The following is a 17758-nucleotide window of genomic DNA, read 5'->3' as shown; positions in this document are numbered from 1 at the left end:
CTACACAGAGAAACCCTGTATTGAACAACCCCCCAAGAAAACAAAATGTAATAACAAATATTTTTCCCACTGTCCTTGGTTACCCACCACAACTTCACAATAAACTCCCAATGATAAAGGTGCCACACAATTTAGCTAAGACACAGAGAAATCCATTTCAAAATCACTGGAAAACTAGCTTCCTGCTGGCTAGCTTTCATAGAGCCAGAATGGGATTGGGGATCAAAGGCACCCATGTACTTACCCAGTGCTGGGGACTACATGCTCTAACACTGACTTGCCAGACAAGATTTGCCCACTGTTGCTATGGTTCCATCACTATTATGAGGTAACCACCTGCTTTCTTAGTGCATTGGAGACCTGCCCAACATAAGGAGATTTCATGCTTGGTACTGTAACCATAGTCAAAGGCTCATGGCTGGGGAGTTCATAGGTCACAGGATAGGACCTATTGGAATTTTTCTCAGAAGTGATGCTATAAAATTGCTCTCTAAATATTTCTGTTTATACCCATAGATTGCTCTCTACCTTGGTCAAAAACAAACAAACAAACAAAAAAAACCAACCTTTTTGAAGTGGTCAACAATCATTCCATAGACCAACAATTTGCCAATGGGCAGAGAATTAAGTGACAGTAAAAGCAAAATCCCAAATGGACAATGATGCCACTTCCCACACCCTCCTAGTCTTAGGGAACATCACACAAAGAGGAAGTAACAAGAATGTCAGAGACAGAAAATGAGGAGTGTCCTAACATGCTCTCTTCTGGACATGATATGGGTATTGTGCTTATGAACCCACAGTATCTGTGGTTACCTAGAAACCCATATAAGAACAAGCCATCCAGAAGTTTGGCATTGATAGGGGAGTGTGTTCTCCATGCTTTGCCCCTTATGAAGAGCACTCCGCAGTTGGTAGCAGTTAGAGGAGGATGTTCAAGGCTCTAGTGGCTATCCTCACATCAAGGCTCAGATGAGCAGTACAACCTAGTTTTGGATATTAGGTGCAAGAACACACTTCACATTGGCAACAAAAACATTTACCTCAGCATGGATTCAGGAGTCAGGACAGAACATCAACATCATATCCAGGGGCACCAAGGACCACAGGCATCAACATGGCTTCCAGAAGCAGTAGGGACAGCATGATCGGTCAGATCATGGTAATCAACATGATAAACAAAGGAGCAAGGATCAGTGATATCAACATGGATATCAACAAAGGGACAGAATGAATTACAGATATCAACTTAGGTTCAGACCATAGGTCAACTCATGGAAATCAATAGTCTTCATGTTGGCAACACAGAAAACTTACCTCAGCATGGTCTCAGGTGGCAGGACAAACCATTTAACATCAGCATCTTATCCAGGAGCAAAACATACCACAAGGCATCAACGTGGCCTTCAAACCAATAGGAACAGCATGGTAAGGCTCACGACAGACATCAACATGGAAAAGGAGGCAGCAGGCAGCAGTGACATCAACAAGGTTACAGGTGGCAGCATGTACTATAGATAGCAACATAGTTTCAGATGGCAGCTGAGATCACGAAAGTAACATTCATGAAGATGGCAACACAGAACTCTTGAATCAACATGGTCTCAGGTGACAGAAGAGATGATGGACATCAATGTCATATCCACGGATAAGAAAGACCACAAGCATCAACAAGGCTTTCAGAAATAGTAGGAATAGCATGGTAGGTCCATCTGATAATGGACATCCATTTGGTTAACAGAGGTACTTGGGATCAAAGACATCAACATAGTTTTAGGTGCCATCATGAATTATGGATTTCATCTTACTTTTGGACGGTGAGTTAAATCTTGGAAATTAACATTTTGCATATTGGCAACACAGAACACTTACTTTAGTGTGGTCACAAGGGGCAGGAGAGATCTTGGAAATCAACAATGTGTGCAGTGGTAGGAAGGACTACACACATCAACATGGCTTCCAGAAATAGTAGGAATAGTATGGTAGGTCCTAGGTTAGACATCAGTCTGGTTAACAGAGGCATGTGGGATCAATGGCAACGTGGTAGCAGGTAGCAGGCAGCATGAATCATGGATATCAACTTACTTTCAGATTGTAGATTAAATTTTGAAAATTGACATTTTTCTCAATGGCAAAACAATGGCAGCAAAGATGGGCATAAACTTCCTATCGAGGAGTAAGAAGGACCACAGGCATTGACATGGCTCCCAGAAATAGTAAGAACACCATGGAAAATCCAACCATGGATATCAAAATACTTAACAAAGGCAGCAGGGAACAGTTGCATCAACTTGTTTGCAGGCAGCAGCATGAACCATGGGTATTAACTTAGTTTTAGATGGTAGTTTAATTCTTGCAGATTTACATTGTTCACTCTATTAGCACAGAACATTTACCTTAATGTAGTCATAAATGTCCAGACAGGTCATCCATTTCAAGATGTTTTCCAGTGGTAACAAGTGGCATGATGGGCATTGTAGTTAAGAGTTTTTCTGCCTGGCCCACAGTCAGGACAAATCTCTCTCACCTGCCAGGCCCATAGATGCTCAGAACCAACCAAGTAAACACACAGAAACTTATATTGCTTACAAACTGTATGGCTGTGGCAGGCTTCTTGTTATCTACTTCTTCTATCTTAAATTAACTCATTTCTGTTAGTCTATACTTTGCCACATGGCTTGTGGCTTACCAGTGTCTTTACATGCTGCTTCTCATGGCAGCAGCTGGCAGTGTCTCTCCCCCAGCCTTCCACTTCCCAGAATTCTCTTCTCTCTTGTCCCGCCTATACTTCCTGCCTGGACACTGGCCAAACAGCATTTTATTTATACAGAGTGATATCCATAGCAGGGCATCAACATTGCTTCCAGAACTAATAGGAATAGCATGGAAGTTCTGATCATAGACATCAACATGGTCAACAGAGGCAGTAGGGATCAATGACATCAAGTTGTTTGAGATGGCAGCATGCATTCCAGATGTCAACTTAGTTTCAGTTGATATTTCAATTCTTGGAAACTTACATTCTTCACATTGGAAAAAATAATACTTAACTTAACATGGTCCTAAGGAGATGGAGAGGTCATAGCCATCAAGATGTTATCCCATGGAAATAAGGACCACATGGATCAACAAGGCTTACAGAACCAATAGGAATGCATTAGAGGTCCATTCATGGACATCAACAGTCTTAACAGAGGCAGCAGCATGGTTGCAGGTGGCAGCATGAATTATGTATATCAGCTTACTTACAATTGCTTGGTTAAATCTTGGGAATTACCATTCTACACATTGGCAACAAGCAACACTTACATTAACATGGTCACAGGCAGAAGGAGAGATCATGGAAATCAACCTGGTATCCCGTGGTAAGAAGATCATGAGCATCAACACTGCTTCCAGAAGTAGTAGTAATAGCGTTATAATCTGATCATGGACATTCATATGGTGAACAGAGGCAGCAGGGATCAATTAAATTCACACGGTTTCAGGTGGCAGCATGTAGAATGGATAGCAACATGGTTTTCAATGATAGTTTAGATCAGGGAAATGAACATTTTTCATGTTGGCAGCACAGAACTCTCATATTAACATTGTCACAGATAGCAGGACAGATGATAGACGTCAACATCAGATCCATGGGCAAGAAAGAACCCTGGCATCAACATGGCTTCCAGAAGTAATAGGAATAGTATGATAGGTCTGCTCGTGGTCATCCAAATGTTTAACAGACACAACAGGATCAAAGACATCAAGTTGTTTGAGATGGCAGCATTCTGGGTGTCAACTTAGTTTCAGTTGATATTTCAATTCTTGGAAATTTACATTCTTCACATTGCAAACAAACAATACATACCTTAACATGGTCCTAAGGAGACAAAGAGGTCATGACCATCAAGATGTTATCCCGTGGAAACAAGGACCACATACATCAACATGGCTTACAGAACCAGTTATTTTGAGAGTCTCACTGAATCTAGAGCTTGTCAATTGGCTAGATTGGCTGGCAGGAGAGCCTCAGGGATCTGCCTGTCTACTCCCGGCAATCCCTCAGCTGTGGGGTTATAGAGGCATGCTGCCAAGCCTGGCTGTTAGGTAGGTATTGGGGATTCAGAGGTAGGTTCCTCATGCCTGTGCAGCCAGTTTCCCAGTCATCTTCCCAGCCCACTAGCTTACACATTACTAGTCAGAAAACTTTCAAATACAAAGGTGTTTATGTTCTACTTTTCCTAAATGCAATCACAAGCCAATGTTTATCTATCTATTAATCTCTCAAGGCAGTGCTTGACAGCACATCAGAGCCAGCATCTAACTGAGTATTTGCATAGTAAGGATTTACTGAATGAATGAAGGAGAAGGTATTTAGGGGAACCGGTGTGATAACAGTTACTTAACAAGCACATTTAAACACTTGGCATGAACAAAACATTGTTTTGGGTGTTACAGAGAATCACTAAAAGTAGAAGACACTGTTCTTATTCATGACTTGACACACACTATGTTGTTTGCACCCAGAAGCTCTTAAAGTGATATGCAAACACTTGTCAACGTACAATACACAATTGTCAGTTTGCTGCTATTGAATTCTGGCCATGCACCCAAACTAAGAAATACTAGCAACTGCATTAAATCCTTCCAGGGCTTTCGGAGCCAGGAGAAAATGAAAAGTAAAACTTCCCATCTTTTCTGACATTAACTTCTAATTATAAAAGGTGAATTCACAACGCAAAGTCATTTTTGAACAAGTATTCAAAGGTGCAGATTTTGAAACTTTACCATTTGTGTGTGCATGCAAAGTGCCACAGAGTCCACATGGAGACCTGAGGACAACTTTGTGGTTCTCCCCTTTAAATTCAGGGTGGCAGGCTTAGGTGGCAAATGCTCTCCAGCTGAACCATCACCCCAGCTCCCAACCAGCTGTTTTCAATAGAAATAAACAAACCAAATGACACACCAATGAATTTATATGCTTTTACAGAGATTTGACTTTATTTACTGCTTTACAAATTTTCTCATAGAAAAACTATTTTTTAAAAAAACATAACATTTTCATATTCATGTTTATAAACAACAGGGGCAGCATCTGAAGAACTTTCAGGTTGGGAGATCACATGACTATGAAATACAGAACGTTCAAGGAAAGGAAGTAGGAAAAAATACAGAAAGGGGAAATACAGAGACATGCTCCCTTAGACACAGACAACACAGACCTGAGACAGATTATATAACATAGGAAAGAGACGTATTTAGCCCAATCTTTGTTCCCTAGAGCTGATATTTGTGTCTGAATGGTCTGGGACTCAATGCACTTAAGGTAAATACTGGATTGCCTTCAAAGTTAGCCAGAAGCCCGTTTTGATTTTTAGCTTGAATTGAATATAGCTTTTTCCTATATGTAGTGTGTACATCTGAAATGTGTGTGTAGGACACAGGACAAGCCTCAGGACTCCATCCTCTCCTTCCAGCCAGTGAACTATGGCCATTGACCACAGGTCCTCTGGTTTACCTTCTCCCTCGTCCCAGATTCAAAGTTTGAGCAACAAAAAACTGACAGTGTTAAAGTTCATCTTCTGAATCTTGGTCACCGATATTCTGAGGTTGTCTCTTAATTTTGATTATTAAATCAATGGTTAGTATTTTCGTCAAACACTGAAAAACTGAAGTTAGTAACTGGTATTTACCAGCTACTGGCTCCAAGCCTGACTGACCACTTACCATAGGTTGGTTGGTCTGCAGTGCATGGAGAGATCGCATATACAGGTGTGGGAAGCTGTCCTTTCCTTTCTTAGACTTGTAAAGGATTTTCGGGATGCCTAAAAGTGCATTAGCTATTAACCTACTGACCAGGGCTTCATCTGACTGCCGGCATTGTTTGGCATAGTTGAGAAGATAATAATGCAGCAAGATCTCAAAGTTACCACCCACTGGCAGAGCACAGCCTGCTGGGATAGTTGATGAACAATAACCCTGGGAGGTGTCAAGTGACTTGTATATCACTGGCAACGTGTACCCCTTGCCAGGATTATTGGTGACCTGTACATTTTCAGAAGTTTCTGTTCCAGTGTCTTCTGCTGTAGGATTGCCAGTGGAATCATTCTCAATTAACAGTTCAGGGTTATCAATTACCCAGTTTTTTTCTGGAGACAAGCACTTCAGTATTTCATCTGTGTGAGATGTATCTATTGGTGTCTCCTTGTGTGCCGACCATGGCATATGTGTTTTTACTTCAGTATCTGAAGCCACCAAATTTGAATATACTTTTAAATATGTCTGAGTGTTTTCCAATTTATTCTGGCTTTTTACTCTTGTGTCCTGATACTTACCATTACTTTCTCTGCTACTGGTAGAAGTAAGAGGACTTGGGTCACACTGGTCTTTGGTTTGTATAATGTAATTTAGATCAAGGTCAGAAAATAAGTGCCGAAGCATCTTTGACGCTCCATGGAAAGCACTCTCGTGTTGTTGAACAAGACCCAAAACCGGCCCACAAAGGATCATACAGTGAGGTATAAACGCGCATGTGCTAATCAAGCCAAGATGAACATACCTTTTGGATCTAAGGATGAGGGGCTTACAAAATTTCACCGAAGTCATATCAGAAATTTCACACAGTGAGGTGACCTGTGGTAGAGCACATGGAAGGAGACCAGTGATCCTCTGGACAAGAGAAACCTCTTCAGATGACAAGCACTCCACCACCGATATGCTATTTAATCTTGCACAGTAAATAACCAGGTCTGGTTGCTTCACACTAGACAGGAGCAGTTTTATATTCTGACTATGCAAATGTTTCATCACTGCCTCTGTCCTTTCCATGATCCAACACTGAGATGCCTGAAACTGTGCTTCTGAATTTAGACTAAACTCTGATCCGGACAATGAGAACAGAGGCTGGAGGCTTTCCGTTACCAACACCATCCTTATGTCACCATCTGCTGGGCAATACACAGAAAAGTCTCGGTGCAGCACGAGGCCATCCACAATTCTAGAATCTGAAACAGGAAGGCCTGTCACACCAACAGTCAACTCGAAAAAACAGTTGTCCACCAACTCAAATACTTCAATCCCCCTTTGACAAGCCATACACTTGAAAACGTAGTCACACGTCAACTGTGAAATAAATTTGCAATTGTTTCTTCCCACTCTTCCACAAAAGTACGCCTCCAGGAGTGACTCTAAAGAGTGCCTGCACAGTGTTCTTCCTTTAGCAGACGAAGAAAAGACAGACAAATAGTGCCTGCTTAAGTCCTGGTCCACGATACAATCTAGTATTTGTGTCTGAAATGTCAATAGAGCCTGAGAAATAGATTTCCACTGACAACAGTTTCTCCAATGCCTTTCATGGGTCTGAAGATTTGCAGAAGTGAATGCATCTTTTTGTTTTTCTCTGATTGCATGAAGTCCTCTGAGTAAATGGCAAAGAAAAATAATAAAGGTTTTAGCACCATCTCCTGTTTTTTTAAGGTGACTGGAAACACACGCCACTATCATCCTGTATAGGGAGGGGAGGGAAAAAAAGTAACTCAGATTTTATACATTGGTGCCACGTTAAACTCATGTTTTCCTGGCTACAGACATAAAGACTATCGTCTTGTTGACCCACAGCCTCCTTATCTTTACTTTTTACTTTTCTATACTACTTTGTTCTGTTCTGGGCCCCCAGGGGTGGGGAAAGAGAAATGTTCTAGGCAGTGGATGAGGTCTGGGACCCAGGACTGGTCGTTTGGGCGGCGCTCTGACCTGCCGTCTACTCTGGTCTTACAGTGTTTGTATTCCAGGTCCGCAGCCTCAGGACCGGATGAGAGGCTGAGGGAGCCTGCGGGCCCGGCGGGCGGCGGGTGGCGCGAGGTACCTGGCCACGGGATGCTCTAAGTGCAGCGCCTCCAGGAGGCGGCCTCCATCCCGGCTGAGCAGCACCTCGCCGGTGGCCTTCGTACACAGCACTTGCCCGCCCTCGGGCCCCACGCAGCGGCTGGCGATGGTTTCCAGCGCCTCGGCCACCCGCAGCGCCGCGGTCACCGACCCCAGAGACGCCATGGGTCCGGGACCCCGCCAACCGCTTGGGCTACCCAGAGGGCGGGAGGTCAGGACCGCCGGAGGGCGGAAGCGGAAGAGGCGGGAAAAGAGCCGGAAGTGCAGTCGGACGGCTGGCGTGCATTGGCCATCGCCTCGCGTGGCGGACGAGCCCCCGGGGCTCCGCAGTGGGGCGGAGCCCGCCGGGCGGGGGCGGAGCCTGCAGGCCTCCCTGGCCACGCCCCCTAGGTCTGCCCCGGGAAAGGCTGGGGACCAAGGCACCTGGGTGCTTTCTGGTCCTTCTCCTGCAGGGCCCAGATCTATTGCTCTCCTTCAGGCAGACAGTTTTAGGATGCAGGGCGGACGCGGAGAGCGTGGCCACCGCCATTTTTAGGCTGACTTCCGCTGGGGTGTGCGATCTTTCCTGCCTTCTGGTATCTGAGAAATGCCAACTAGTTTAACCACTCCAGCAAATTAGATGTTTGCCCTTTCTTCACATCGATGACTAATAATACGATCCAACACTCATTAACCTCGCTATTGGATACAACCCCCAAACAGAAATGTTCCCTATTAAAACACAGGCTTCAGGGAAAGCATGAGCTCTGAATTCACAGCTGAGGTGGTCCTTCCAGTCAATCATCTGTGACATTCAGCAAATAACTTATGTGGTCCCTGCTTTCCTCATTAAAAAAAAAAAAGTGGATACATATACTTAAAAAAAAAAGTTCTGAGGTAGATACACTAGAAAGTACTTTGTACAGTTTCTAACACGGAGCAAGTAGTCAAGTACTTGTCATTTACTCACAACATTCTTAAGGCGGATCATAACTCTTGGGCTGTTATATCCATAAGAATGCAAATCAAACATGTCAATATTAGCAAAGAAGTGGTCTTGTAGATACACACTGATGTTTAACACTGAGGGTTTTTTTCCTAAACCATATTCCCATGCAAGGCAGAACATTCTCCTGTTATTTCTAGAATCAGCAAACGGATTCTGAGGGGTAAGCTAGAATGGGGAGAGAGGAGGAGGAAATCAGGAGTAAAACTGTCCTGGAGCTTATTTGAGGTTTACTCAGTATGGACTCCTCACTAACAGGTGACTAGAGGGGACAACATTTAAATGTTCAATGGTAATTTTTTCCTGGTTGCATTCATCACTTGTCATTATCGTAATACAGACTTAAGTAGTGGGTTATTTCAAACATTTCAATACTACAATCAAGCTTCTACTTGAGTGCACTGTGTAGGTATGATTCAAAACGTTTTTAGCTTTTCAGAAAGGTTGTGCTTTCATTCTTACAGTTTAGTTCTTGAGGTTACCTAGAAACTCTGAGTCTCATTTTTAATATATGAAATATGTATAATTTCCACTTATTTTGAAAAACATACATTAGGGATTAGGTTAAATCCCTGTCAAGTCTGCCACTTTGCATACACACCCCCAAACAAAGCAAAATAAGAGAGGATTAATTTAGTTACTACATTATAACGAGTCACTGGATCAGATTGCTTTTAAAAAAAAGTTTATTTAGAATACCTACTTATAGAAGTTAACATAATTTTACAGATCATTAGAAAAATTCTTTTCTCTCTGCAAACATGACAGGTTAGGAATAATAGATTAGAAATGTATACATTACAAAACCGCCTGTTACTATCTATACATTTACTGTGCACCTTAAGAGAATTGAACTGAAACTGCAGGTAACAACACACTTATATCCTATCATACAAAACTGACCAGTGGTAGTGCTTGACTTTATAAACAGCCATTAACTGATGTATTTAAAATTAAATGTGTATTTAACATGCCAAAAGGTGAATATAAACCCAACCGAAGGTCTGTGGCTCATCATTCAAATGTTTCATGGCAATTTTTTTCAAATAAAGAATTTCAATATTATGGTAGTAAAATAACTTTCATGATAAATGAAGAGGCTAATTTTTCTAAATACTTCATAAAGTATAAACACATTCATTTTTGTCAAGGTTTTCCTGTGGCTCTCACTAAATATGTTAATCTTATGAATAGACCCTGGTCCTGCACAATTTTAACAGTCCATCTTCAATTAAAAATTATAACAAAATAGTATTGTAATTGTAACAAAAAGTGGATATACTAAACCCACAAAGTACGTAACAAAATGAAACCAACTTATGCAGCGGTGGCAGGTTTACATTTTAAAGAATCTCTTTATACAGATAGTCAAATAACAAAGAGGTTGAAATGTAAACTCAATGAATTATGGGAGGTTCCCCCCTATAGGTCAAATTGGAAAGTTTGATATAAACATGAATATTTTATTTATATTTAACATAATTCAAAGTAACCTGTAGGCTCATGTATGGCTCTTATGCCATCATCCCTGTACATAAGACAAAAAAAGCAAAACAAAACTATTTACTGCTGACTAGAAATGCCAAACACCGGAAAAAGATGGAATTTTACACATTTGTTTTTTAAAATTTTGATGAAGATATTCTTCAAAAAGTTAAAACTGCCTTCCACAAAGTTCTGTGAATATGGCACATGTTGACACCCAAAACAGTGTGAATTCCATCAAAAAGGCACTGTTTACAATACTCAGAATTAAGTTTACTTCAATGACATCTGAGTAAGAATATAGTTGAAATCGGTAACTAGACAACCCCTTATAAAAGCACAGCATGACTGTTTACAGTCTTCAGCTATAGAAAAGGAAATAAAGTGACACACAGAAATGACCTTTTGTAACAAATAAGCCCATGAATACTTGGAACACACTATAGTTCTGTAACACAAAATAATAAAAGTATTTCCTTAAAGGCACAAAAGCATGAAACAGGAAATGAGGATTGTATCTTACAAGGCCAACTGCTCAATGGAATGCAGTTGTCAACTGATCTGTGACAAAGATTACCACTGTACCTTTCTAAGTCATACCAAAAAAAAGCAGCAATAAGAACAGCCAGTTAAATATCTATTACTGCAGCACACTGACATCTCATATGCCTATGACTATATTTCCTAACCAGCAACATCTCTCTAAATGGGGGACAACTCAAGACATTTAACAACTGAAAGATGAAAATGTCAATAATTATTACTACTCATCTAAATTTTCATGTGAGAAAACAAGGTTTTAGATAAATGAAGAAAACTGGACATAGCGTCACAAACCACATGGAGTTTTCAGACAGTTTGGAAGAGTGAGTCATACACATTATGAAACCATTTCTGAAGAAAGATAACCCTCAGATCAGAATGTTCAAAGTCAGGTCACACAGCCTGGCTAGACTCAATGTCAACTCTACACTGTTCGAAGGAATTCTAGAAGAATCTACCGGTTCCTGAGTTTTGTATTCAGTTCACAGAAAGAAACCCCTACAACTAAAAGCGTCAGAGAAACATCTGATTGAACATAAGCTTTCAGTGTGTAAGAAACAGTCACCCTGTTCACTAGCTTCTGACTCCTTGGGTAAGGACTCATTAACATCAGCTCTGAAGTGAAATTAAAAAACAAAACAACTACCTTTCCAGCCTCAAATACCAATACAAATAAAGTACTGTTCAGACCACATGTGACAATACAAAAGAGTAAGACAGAGCCCTAAGGCAGGTCACCAACAATCTAACATTTCAGGGTTTAACGATGGAACAACTTTGAGTGATCAACCAATTAAGTTATATATAATATAAATTAATACTAATTTAAAATCATATAAAGGTCAAGTTGTACAATATTTACAAAATATCACATCAATGAATAGGCAGTTGAGCAAAATATTGGTAGTAGAATATGAATACAAAAAATGTATTGACAAATATGAAATATAACCCCAAACTCCATAAGAATGAAATACCGGAGACAGGTACACCTTGCTTATGCTGTTTGAAGTTTAAGATATTTTCCTATGAAGTACAGCACTGGTTTACTAAACCCAACCGTGTGGGAAATGGCTTTTCGTGGGACCCGAAGGGACTGCAGATAGTCCTAAGCAGCTGTAGCACTGGGGCAGTCTCCTCTCGGCTTTGAGTCCTCACACAGAGTTGAGTGACTGCAGCTCCATCTCAGCTGACTGACTTGCACCTAAGCCTCTCCCTAGCTGAGGGCAGGTGTAGCCAGACCAACAGCTCTTTCTGAATTTTTCACTGTATAAACTCTCTGTAACCTGTAGTTTGGAGGAATCTAAATTTTATGACATGTTCCAAAACTTAATTAACCTTTTAAAGAAGTGGTTTTTTTTGACAATAATAAAAAGTCAAAATATTAAACTGAAGAAATAGGCAAAAACCTTTAGTAACAAAACCTGCCTGAGCCTGGACAAAAGGACTTGTACAGAACTGTGACTGGGAACAGGACGATGGGAGGAGATGCTAAATTCCCTAACTTCATATTCTCAAAGGCTCAACTTATTGCACATTTAAGCAAGTGGATTTGAATGTTCTTTAAATAAAGGCCACTGCAGTGTCTTTTCCTACTGCCCCCCCCTTTTTTTTTTTTTGGCTTCTAAAGTAAAATATTAGTTAGAATTTTTCTATTTACTCACTGAGCACTCCAGTGTCAAAATGAATGCTAAAATGTTTTCCATAAAGAAATACCAAATGATCAGGATTTCACATACCCTATAAACACTAAATCCTGGACGACGTCCTAGACTAGCTGACTTAATAAAACCAGGAAAGGAGGGCAAACAAACTTGACCATTTGTTAGCAAGTGCTTAAGGTGGGGCTGTAACACACAGACCCATGTAGCTCCAGACCAGTCTTCAATATTGGTGTGTGTGTATATATATATATATATATATATATATATATATATATATATATATATATATATATATATAACTACGGATATACCTACATCTGTAACATTAAGTTCTAGAGGTTAGAAAATCCTGTGTAAACTCTTAAAAACTTTCTACTTGTTCCTCACAATATATTAATTCTGACCACTCACACTTCTTTCTTGGTGTTTCTAAGACAACCGAGCTAGATACCTTGGAGATTGTTTTAACAGTATAATATATTGAATTAGTCATACTATATCTATTATCTATCATTTCCCCACTGTAATTCCTTAATAAAGGTTGTATGCCAGTCTTCTGAAGAAAATAGTTGACTATACATATATTTATAAGATTGATGGCATTTCTGTTATGAACAATGCTATCAGAATATTTCATAACATACAGCAGAACACAGAAACTACTGTCAGGTAAGAGTTCTTGTGTACACATGTGGATTTATTATACACACATGTAGGCACAGTCTCACAAAAGTGTTCTGGCACTTAACAGGTAGTCAATTTTAACACCCAAACAGAACAGCTCTTGTTTCTGCTTAAGGATAAAGACTTGAAAGTAGCAGTCACTTCTACATTTATCTCCTAGTTTTGTTTGTTGGATTTAGAAAAATTGTGATACTTTAATAAAGAGCAAACCAATTTGAACACTGGTCCCAGGCCAAATCTGATCTTTCCAGTTCATTGATTCAACTGTTAGAACTTCTACTTAAACATGAAGTTTATTATGACTTGAAGCAAAATCAGAAGGAAAATGACGAAGTAGTCTTTCTGTTGCAGAAAATAATCTGTAGCCGGTGTACTTGAAAGTAAATGATTTCGAAGAGCCATAAGGTTTCTACAAAATAAACAATAAATTTGATAATTATTTTTCAGAAATGTTAGTACAAAACATCATTATTATAGTTATTATATTGTTACAAAGTGTCTATCTATATTACCTCAAGTAACTAGTTCAATCAATTACTACTCTAAGATCTGAGATGCCACTGTGCTTTTAAGTACATGTATTTACTTTATGACATTAAAGAGAATCATCACAGTGCATGTGAAGAGTCCTGGTCTCAGAGCAAGCATTTCAGTTATTTTAAGAAGTGAGACATTACAATTACATATTAGCCAAACACAAAGGGGACCACAGGAACAAGCAAGTCCGTCAGCTTTCTCAGAAACAACCCTAGCTCCACACCCAACACAGCTACATTCCTAGCATGTTACTAGCAGTGAAACATTTTACCCTCAGAAAAAAACCCTCACAACTCCATCTCCCCTAGTGGTTCAGTGTGGGAGGAATCTGTAAGCTTCAGACTCAGGCACCAGAGGCCAGGGCTTTGTTTTTAAACCTGCGCAGTGTCTAGAATGTAAAGTCTGCATGATCTCCCTTCACGGTGTCTTTACTCCTCTGGACACAGACAACTGTCTCTGTCAGAACACATTACCTTTTGATCTCTTCCTGGGTTTGTTTTATGGACTCAATGGAACTCTGAATGTCTCCCAGGTCTACGCCCTTCTTTCTCCGCGTGCTTGGTTTTACAGACTGAGCTAAAAGACATTTAGCATGAAGTTGAAGTCACAATCTATAGTTGAATTCAATGACTTGTACAATAAAAATTGTTCTACACATTGAATTGTCTACAGATTAACAAAATAAATATTCTGCATTTTTAAAGTCTCGAACATATCAAAGCAAAACTGGAACACTGCATAGAGTATTCACAAATTACTTGTAGAATCCGTTTTATTTTTTAAATTTGTTAAAACAGGCGAAAAGAATTCATTTCAAATCCGTATTAGTTTTGGGAAAGGAAGTCTCCTCTCCCCAGGCGCTGGCCCAGACCGGAAGTACTCAGCTTTGTGAGCACCTTTAACTCCTGCTACTCCTAACTTCAGTCCCACTCCAGCTGTGCTCCCATCTCTCGCTCCAGCTTTCTCTTTTCAACTACGGTTAACGGGACGCCCCAGTTCCACACAGCTGTAAGGCATCAAGTGGCCGATAAACACCATCCGACATATTACAGGAAATATAGTGGTATTGAAAAGAAAGCCAATGAAGGAATTAAAACTATCTCTGCATCAGGTACCATTCCGCATACCTATCCTATGAGCTCTGTGACCTTGTACAGGCTGATGAGTTCCAAGGTTCAGAGTTCCTGTTTGGTCTCCTCTGTTGTAAAGGACAGTAACACTGTCTCTTTCTGCTATCACCCACATCCCTGTACTGCCAGCCTAGTTCGGGATGCTTCCCCGAACCCAGACTGAGCCCCTTTCATCTAAGCCCGTCCTCACTTACCATCTATGTCCTTATATTTACTATTTATTACTCTGGTGTTGCCTCTGAAGGTAAATTAGGCTCCCTAGTTTAGTGTGAACTCACAGACACTGTGTTTAAGCAGATTTTTAAAAATTACTTTTCCACTTTCCTGCCATGTTGAAGACGTTACCTTAATCCCTTCTTAATTGTATCTCTATATAGTTTGAGACAGTTCACACAGTATCTGACTTGGTCAAGACACTATTTAATCTAGTAGTTCATGAGTTTTACATATTTATATTCTCACTTGTCTGCATCTTCCAAACACTACTAGTTAATTTAGGAATGAGAAACTCTTGAAACACGAACTGACTCAAAACTTAAAATCTGCTTCTTCAACTCAATCCACAGGTTTTCACAGAAAAGCCAAAGGGTCGGCTCTGTAACGCTTTTCTCTCTGCACCCGCCCGTCTTCATGCCTTCACCTCAGAGTCAGTTCATCTAGAGTCCGAAACAGCATCCCACCCACCTCCTGTCTCCATACAAATGCTCACATTCTTGAATTAATCTGAAGACCGACCGCTTACATACACCTCACAGCACAGCAAAAGACTTCTTTAAAGTGTGCTCACAGTCAACAGTGTGTGCTAAGTATCTTTACCTTCACTTCCAGATGAGTCCTGGAGGTCGGGCTCTGGGGAAGAATAGCCTTTCGCCACTTTCTTCTGCTGCCTTGTTGGTTTGTGCTTCAGTTTTGGAACACTGACCTGAAAAGAATCTCATTGCTGTCAGGTGAGTTCGCACTACATCCTGTAACTAAACCACCTGTACAACTGTCGGAACCACTGATGGATTGATGTTTGGGAATCAAAGCACAATCTAATGATATTTAACAAGTAAGACACACTGCACTTAGCATTCCACTGTCTTAGTGGGTTTTAACTGGGCACAAAGACTAAAAAGAAGAAATGTATGAAGTAATTTCCCTCCCATTCCGGACCGGTATACACTCAATCTCTCCTTCCCAGAGCAGGTGCCATGGCTACTAGTTTGTATATTCTTCCACTGATAACCTGAAGCGTATACAAACTACCACAAATACAACCCCCAACAGCTGTATCCATTTTATATAGCATCTCCAGTGTTTTCAACAGCAGTGCTGAAAAAGCATTCTTATCTTGTTCTCAATGTTAGAACATTCTCACTGGGCGATGTTAGGTATAATTGGGTAGTTTACGGCAAACAGAAAATATGCTACCATTTTGCAGTACACCTAAACTTACTAAAAACATCTATGTGCAGGCAGGCACAATATTCAGATGTGTATTAAACATTAACTGTGGAACAATAAATTGCAGAATAATATGTAATAGATTTATAACTTTGGTCACCAGCCCACACTTAAAAACCTAAATGCAAGAGAAGAAAGGAATCGCAAAGGTGAGGTAATGTGCATGCTTGGAAATAGAGGAAGTCGATGGTCACACATCTGTAACTTCATACGGAACTTCACCAATCCAACACAAGGATCCCTGGTTACTCCTTGGACTAACTGTATAAAACTGTGTAGCTGAACCTGCAATACATGTGGATAATGTACACTAAGAAAGCACGACTCAGCCTACCCTGCTGTAAATACTGGAGTCCTCAAAATGACAAATGGGGTCAGCAGTGAGAGATGGATGAAGACTCACTGTGACCTATAGTCTATTTAGAAGGAAGTACACATCTCATGTGTCTCCACCATATCAGTGAAACATGATTTAAAAACATTGTACACCCCAATCTCAGCAGAAGCAGAGGCAGGTGAGTTTCTGTATTTGAGGACAACATGGTCTACAGAGTGAGATCCAGGCTAACCAGGACAACATAGTGAGACCCTGTCTGAAAAAAATAAATCCAAACACAATTTTTAACTTGAAATTGTGATAGCGCGTACGTATGATAGAGTTCTGCCATTTTGAAACTACTCTATACACTCTACTAGCAGTAATTATCTCAACGTTGACAACAGCCATCTGCAAGAGTCTGTAACTGCTCACTCTCTTCTTCCTCAGGTCTCTGGGAGCCTGTAATCTACTTTCTGACTCTGGGAATGTGCCTGCTTGGAAACTGTAGAACATTTGTCCTTCAGAGTTTGTCCATGTGGAAGCATGGAGCAGAGTATTTTATGCACAAATAACATCCCCTTGTATGGACAGACTGCTCTGTTTATGCATCTATCTGCTAATGGGTCCTGCCCTGCTGCTCTCGCCCAGCCACTGTGAATATTCTGCAATGAATACTGTTACATCGCATTTCCAGCTCTGATTTTCAACTCTTTTGGAGCAGAAGAGCTGGGTCACGTGGTAATTGTGCGTTCTATACTCACTTAGGACCTCTAAACCATGTTTCCCCCTGGCTGCAAAGTTTTACATTCCCATCAGCAACATACTGGGCTCTGGTTTCCCCTTATCTTCACCAACACTTTATTTTCTATTTTAATTTTTTATCACAAATTAAGTGGGAAGAGACAGACTAATTGTGGTTTTGAGTTGCAGTTCATATACTAATTTTTATGTGGTTTTGGCCATTTGTGTATCTAGTTTATGTTTATGTTTTGTTTAATCTAGTCATTTGTCTTTTTTTTTTTTTTAACCAGCATGTCTTTCATTAAGTCAGGGATTCTTTTTCTTCTTTTTTTGAGCTGAGGATCGAACCCAGGGC

The 17758-nt window shown here is 40.4% G+C and overlaps 2 protein-coding genes across 9 annotated transcripts in view; both read right to left on the bottom strand.

The window, feature by feature from the left end:
* Positions 1-2826: 2826 nt before the first annotated feature.
* Bbs10 (Bardet-Biedl syndrome 10) lies at positions 2827-8091 on the bottom strand. 4 transcript variants are annotated; one of them, XM_036169829.1, is made up of 3 exons: positions 7850-8091; positions 6545-7489; positions 2827-3865 (listed from the first exon to the last, which is right to left on the bottom strand). In XM_036169829.1, the coding sequence occupies exons 1-3, from the start codon at positions 8032-8034 to the stop codon at positions 3781-3783; spliced, it is 1215 nt and encodes a 404-aa protein (XP_036025722.1). In that variant the 5' UTR covers positions 8035-8091; the 3' UTR covers positions 2827-3780. The 4 variants fall into 4 exon arrangements, with proteins under 4 accessions (XP_036025722.1, XP_036025719.1, XP_036025721.1 ...); XM_036169826.1 differs by lacking the exon at positions 2827-3865 and having other exon boundaries at positions 4955-7489; XM_036169828.1 differs by lacking the exon at positions 2827-3865 and having other exon boundaries at positions 4955-7489; positions 7738-7896.
* A 1431-nt stretch (positions 8092-9522) lies between these two features.
* Osbpl8 (oxysterol binding protein like 8) overlaps positions 9523-17758 on the bottom strand; it is a 133300-nt gene continuing 125064 nt past the window's right edge. For all 5 annotated transcript variants that reach the window (XM_036169573.1, XM_036169574.1, XM_036169576.1 and 2 more), the window contains 3 exons: positions 15714-15819; positions 14241-14343; positions 9523-13639 (listed from right to left, as the gene is read on the bottom strand). In XM_036169573.1, coding sequence (XP_036025466.1) covers positions 13507-13639; positions 14241-14343; positions 15714-15819 — 342 coding nt within the window. In that variant the 3' untranslated portion in view covers positions 9523-13506. The remainder of the gene's footprint in view (positions 13640-14240; positions 14344-15713; positions 15820-17758) is intronic.

This window comes from Onychomys torridus, chromosome 20 (assembly GCF_903995425.1).
Source record: "Onychomys torridus chromosome 20, mOncTor1.1, whole genome shotgun sequence".
NCBI lineage: Eukaryota > Metazoa > Chordata > Mammalia > Rodentia > Cricetidae > Onychomys > Onychomys torridus.
This window is presented reverse-complemented; position numbering and strand designations above follow the sequence as displayed.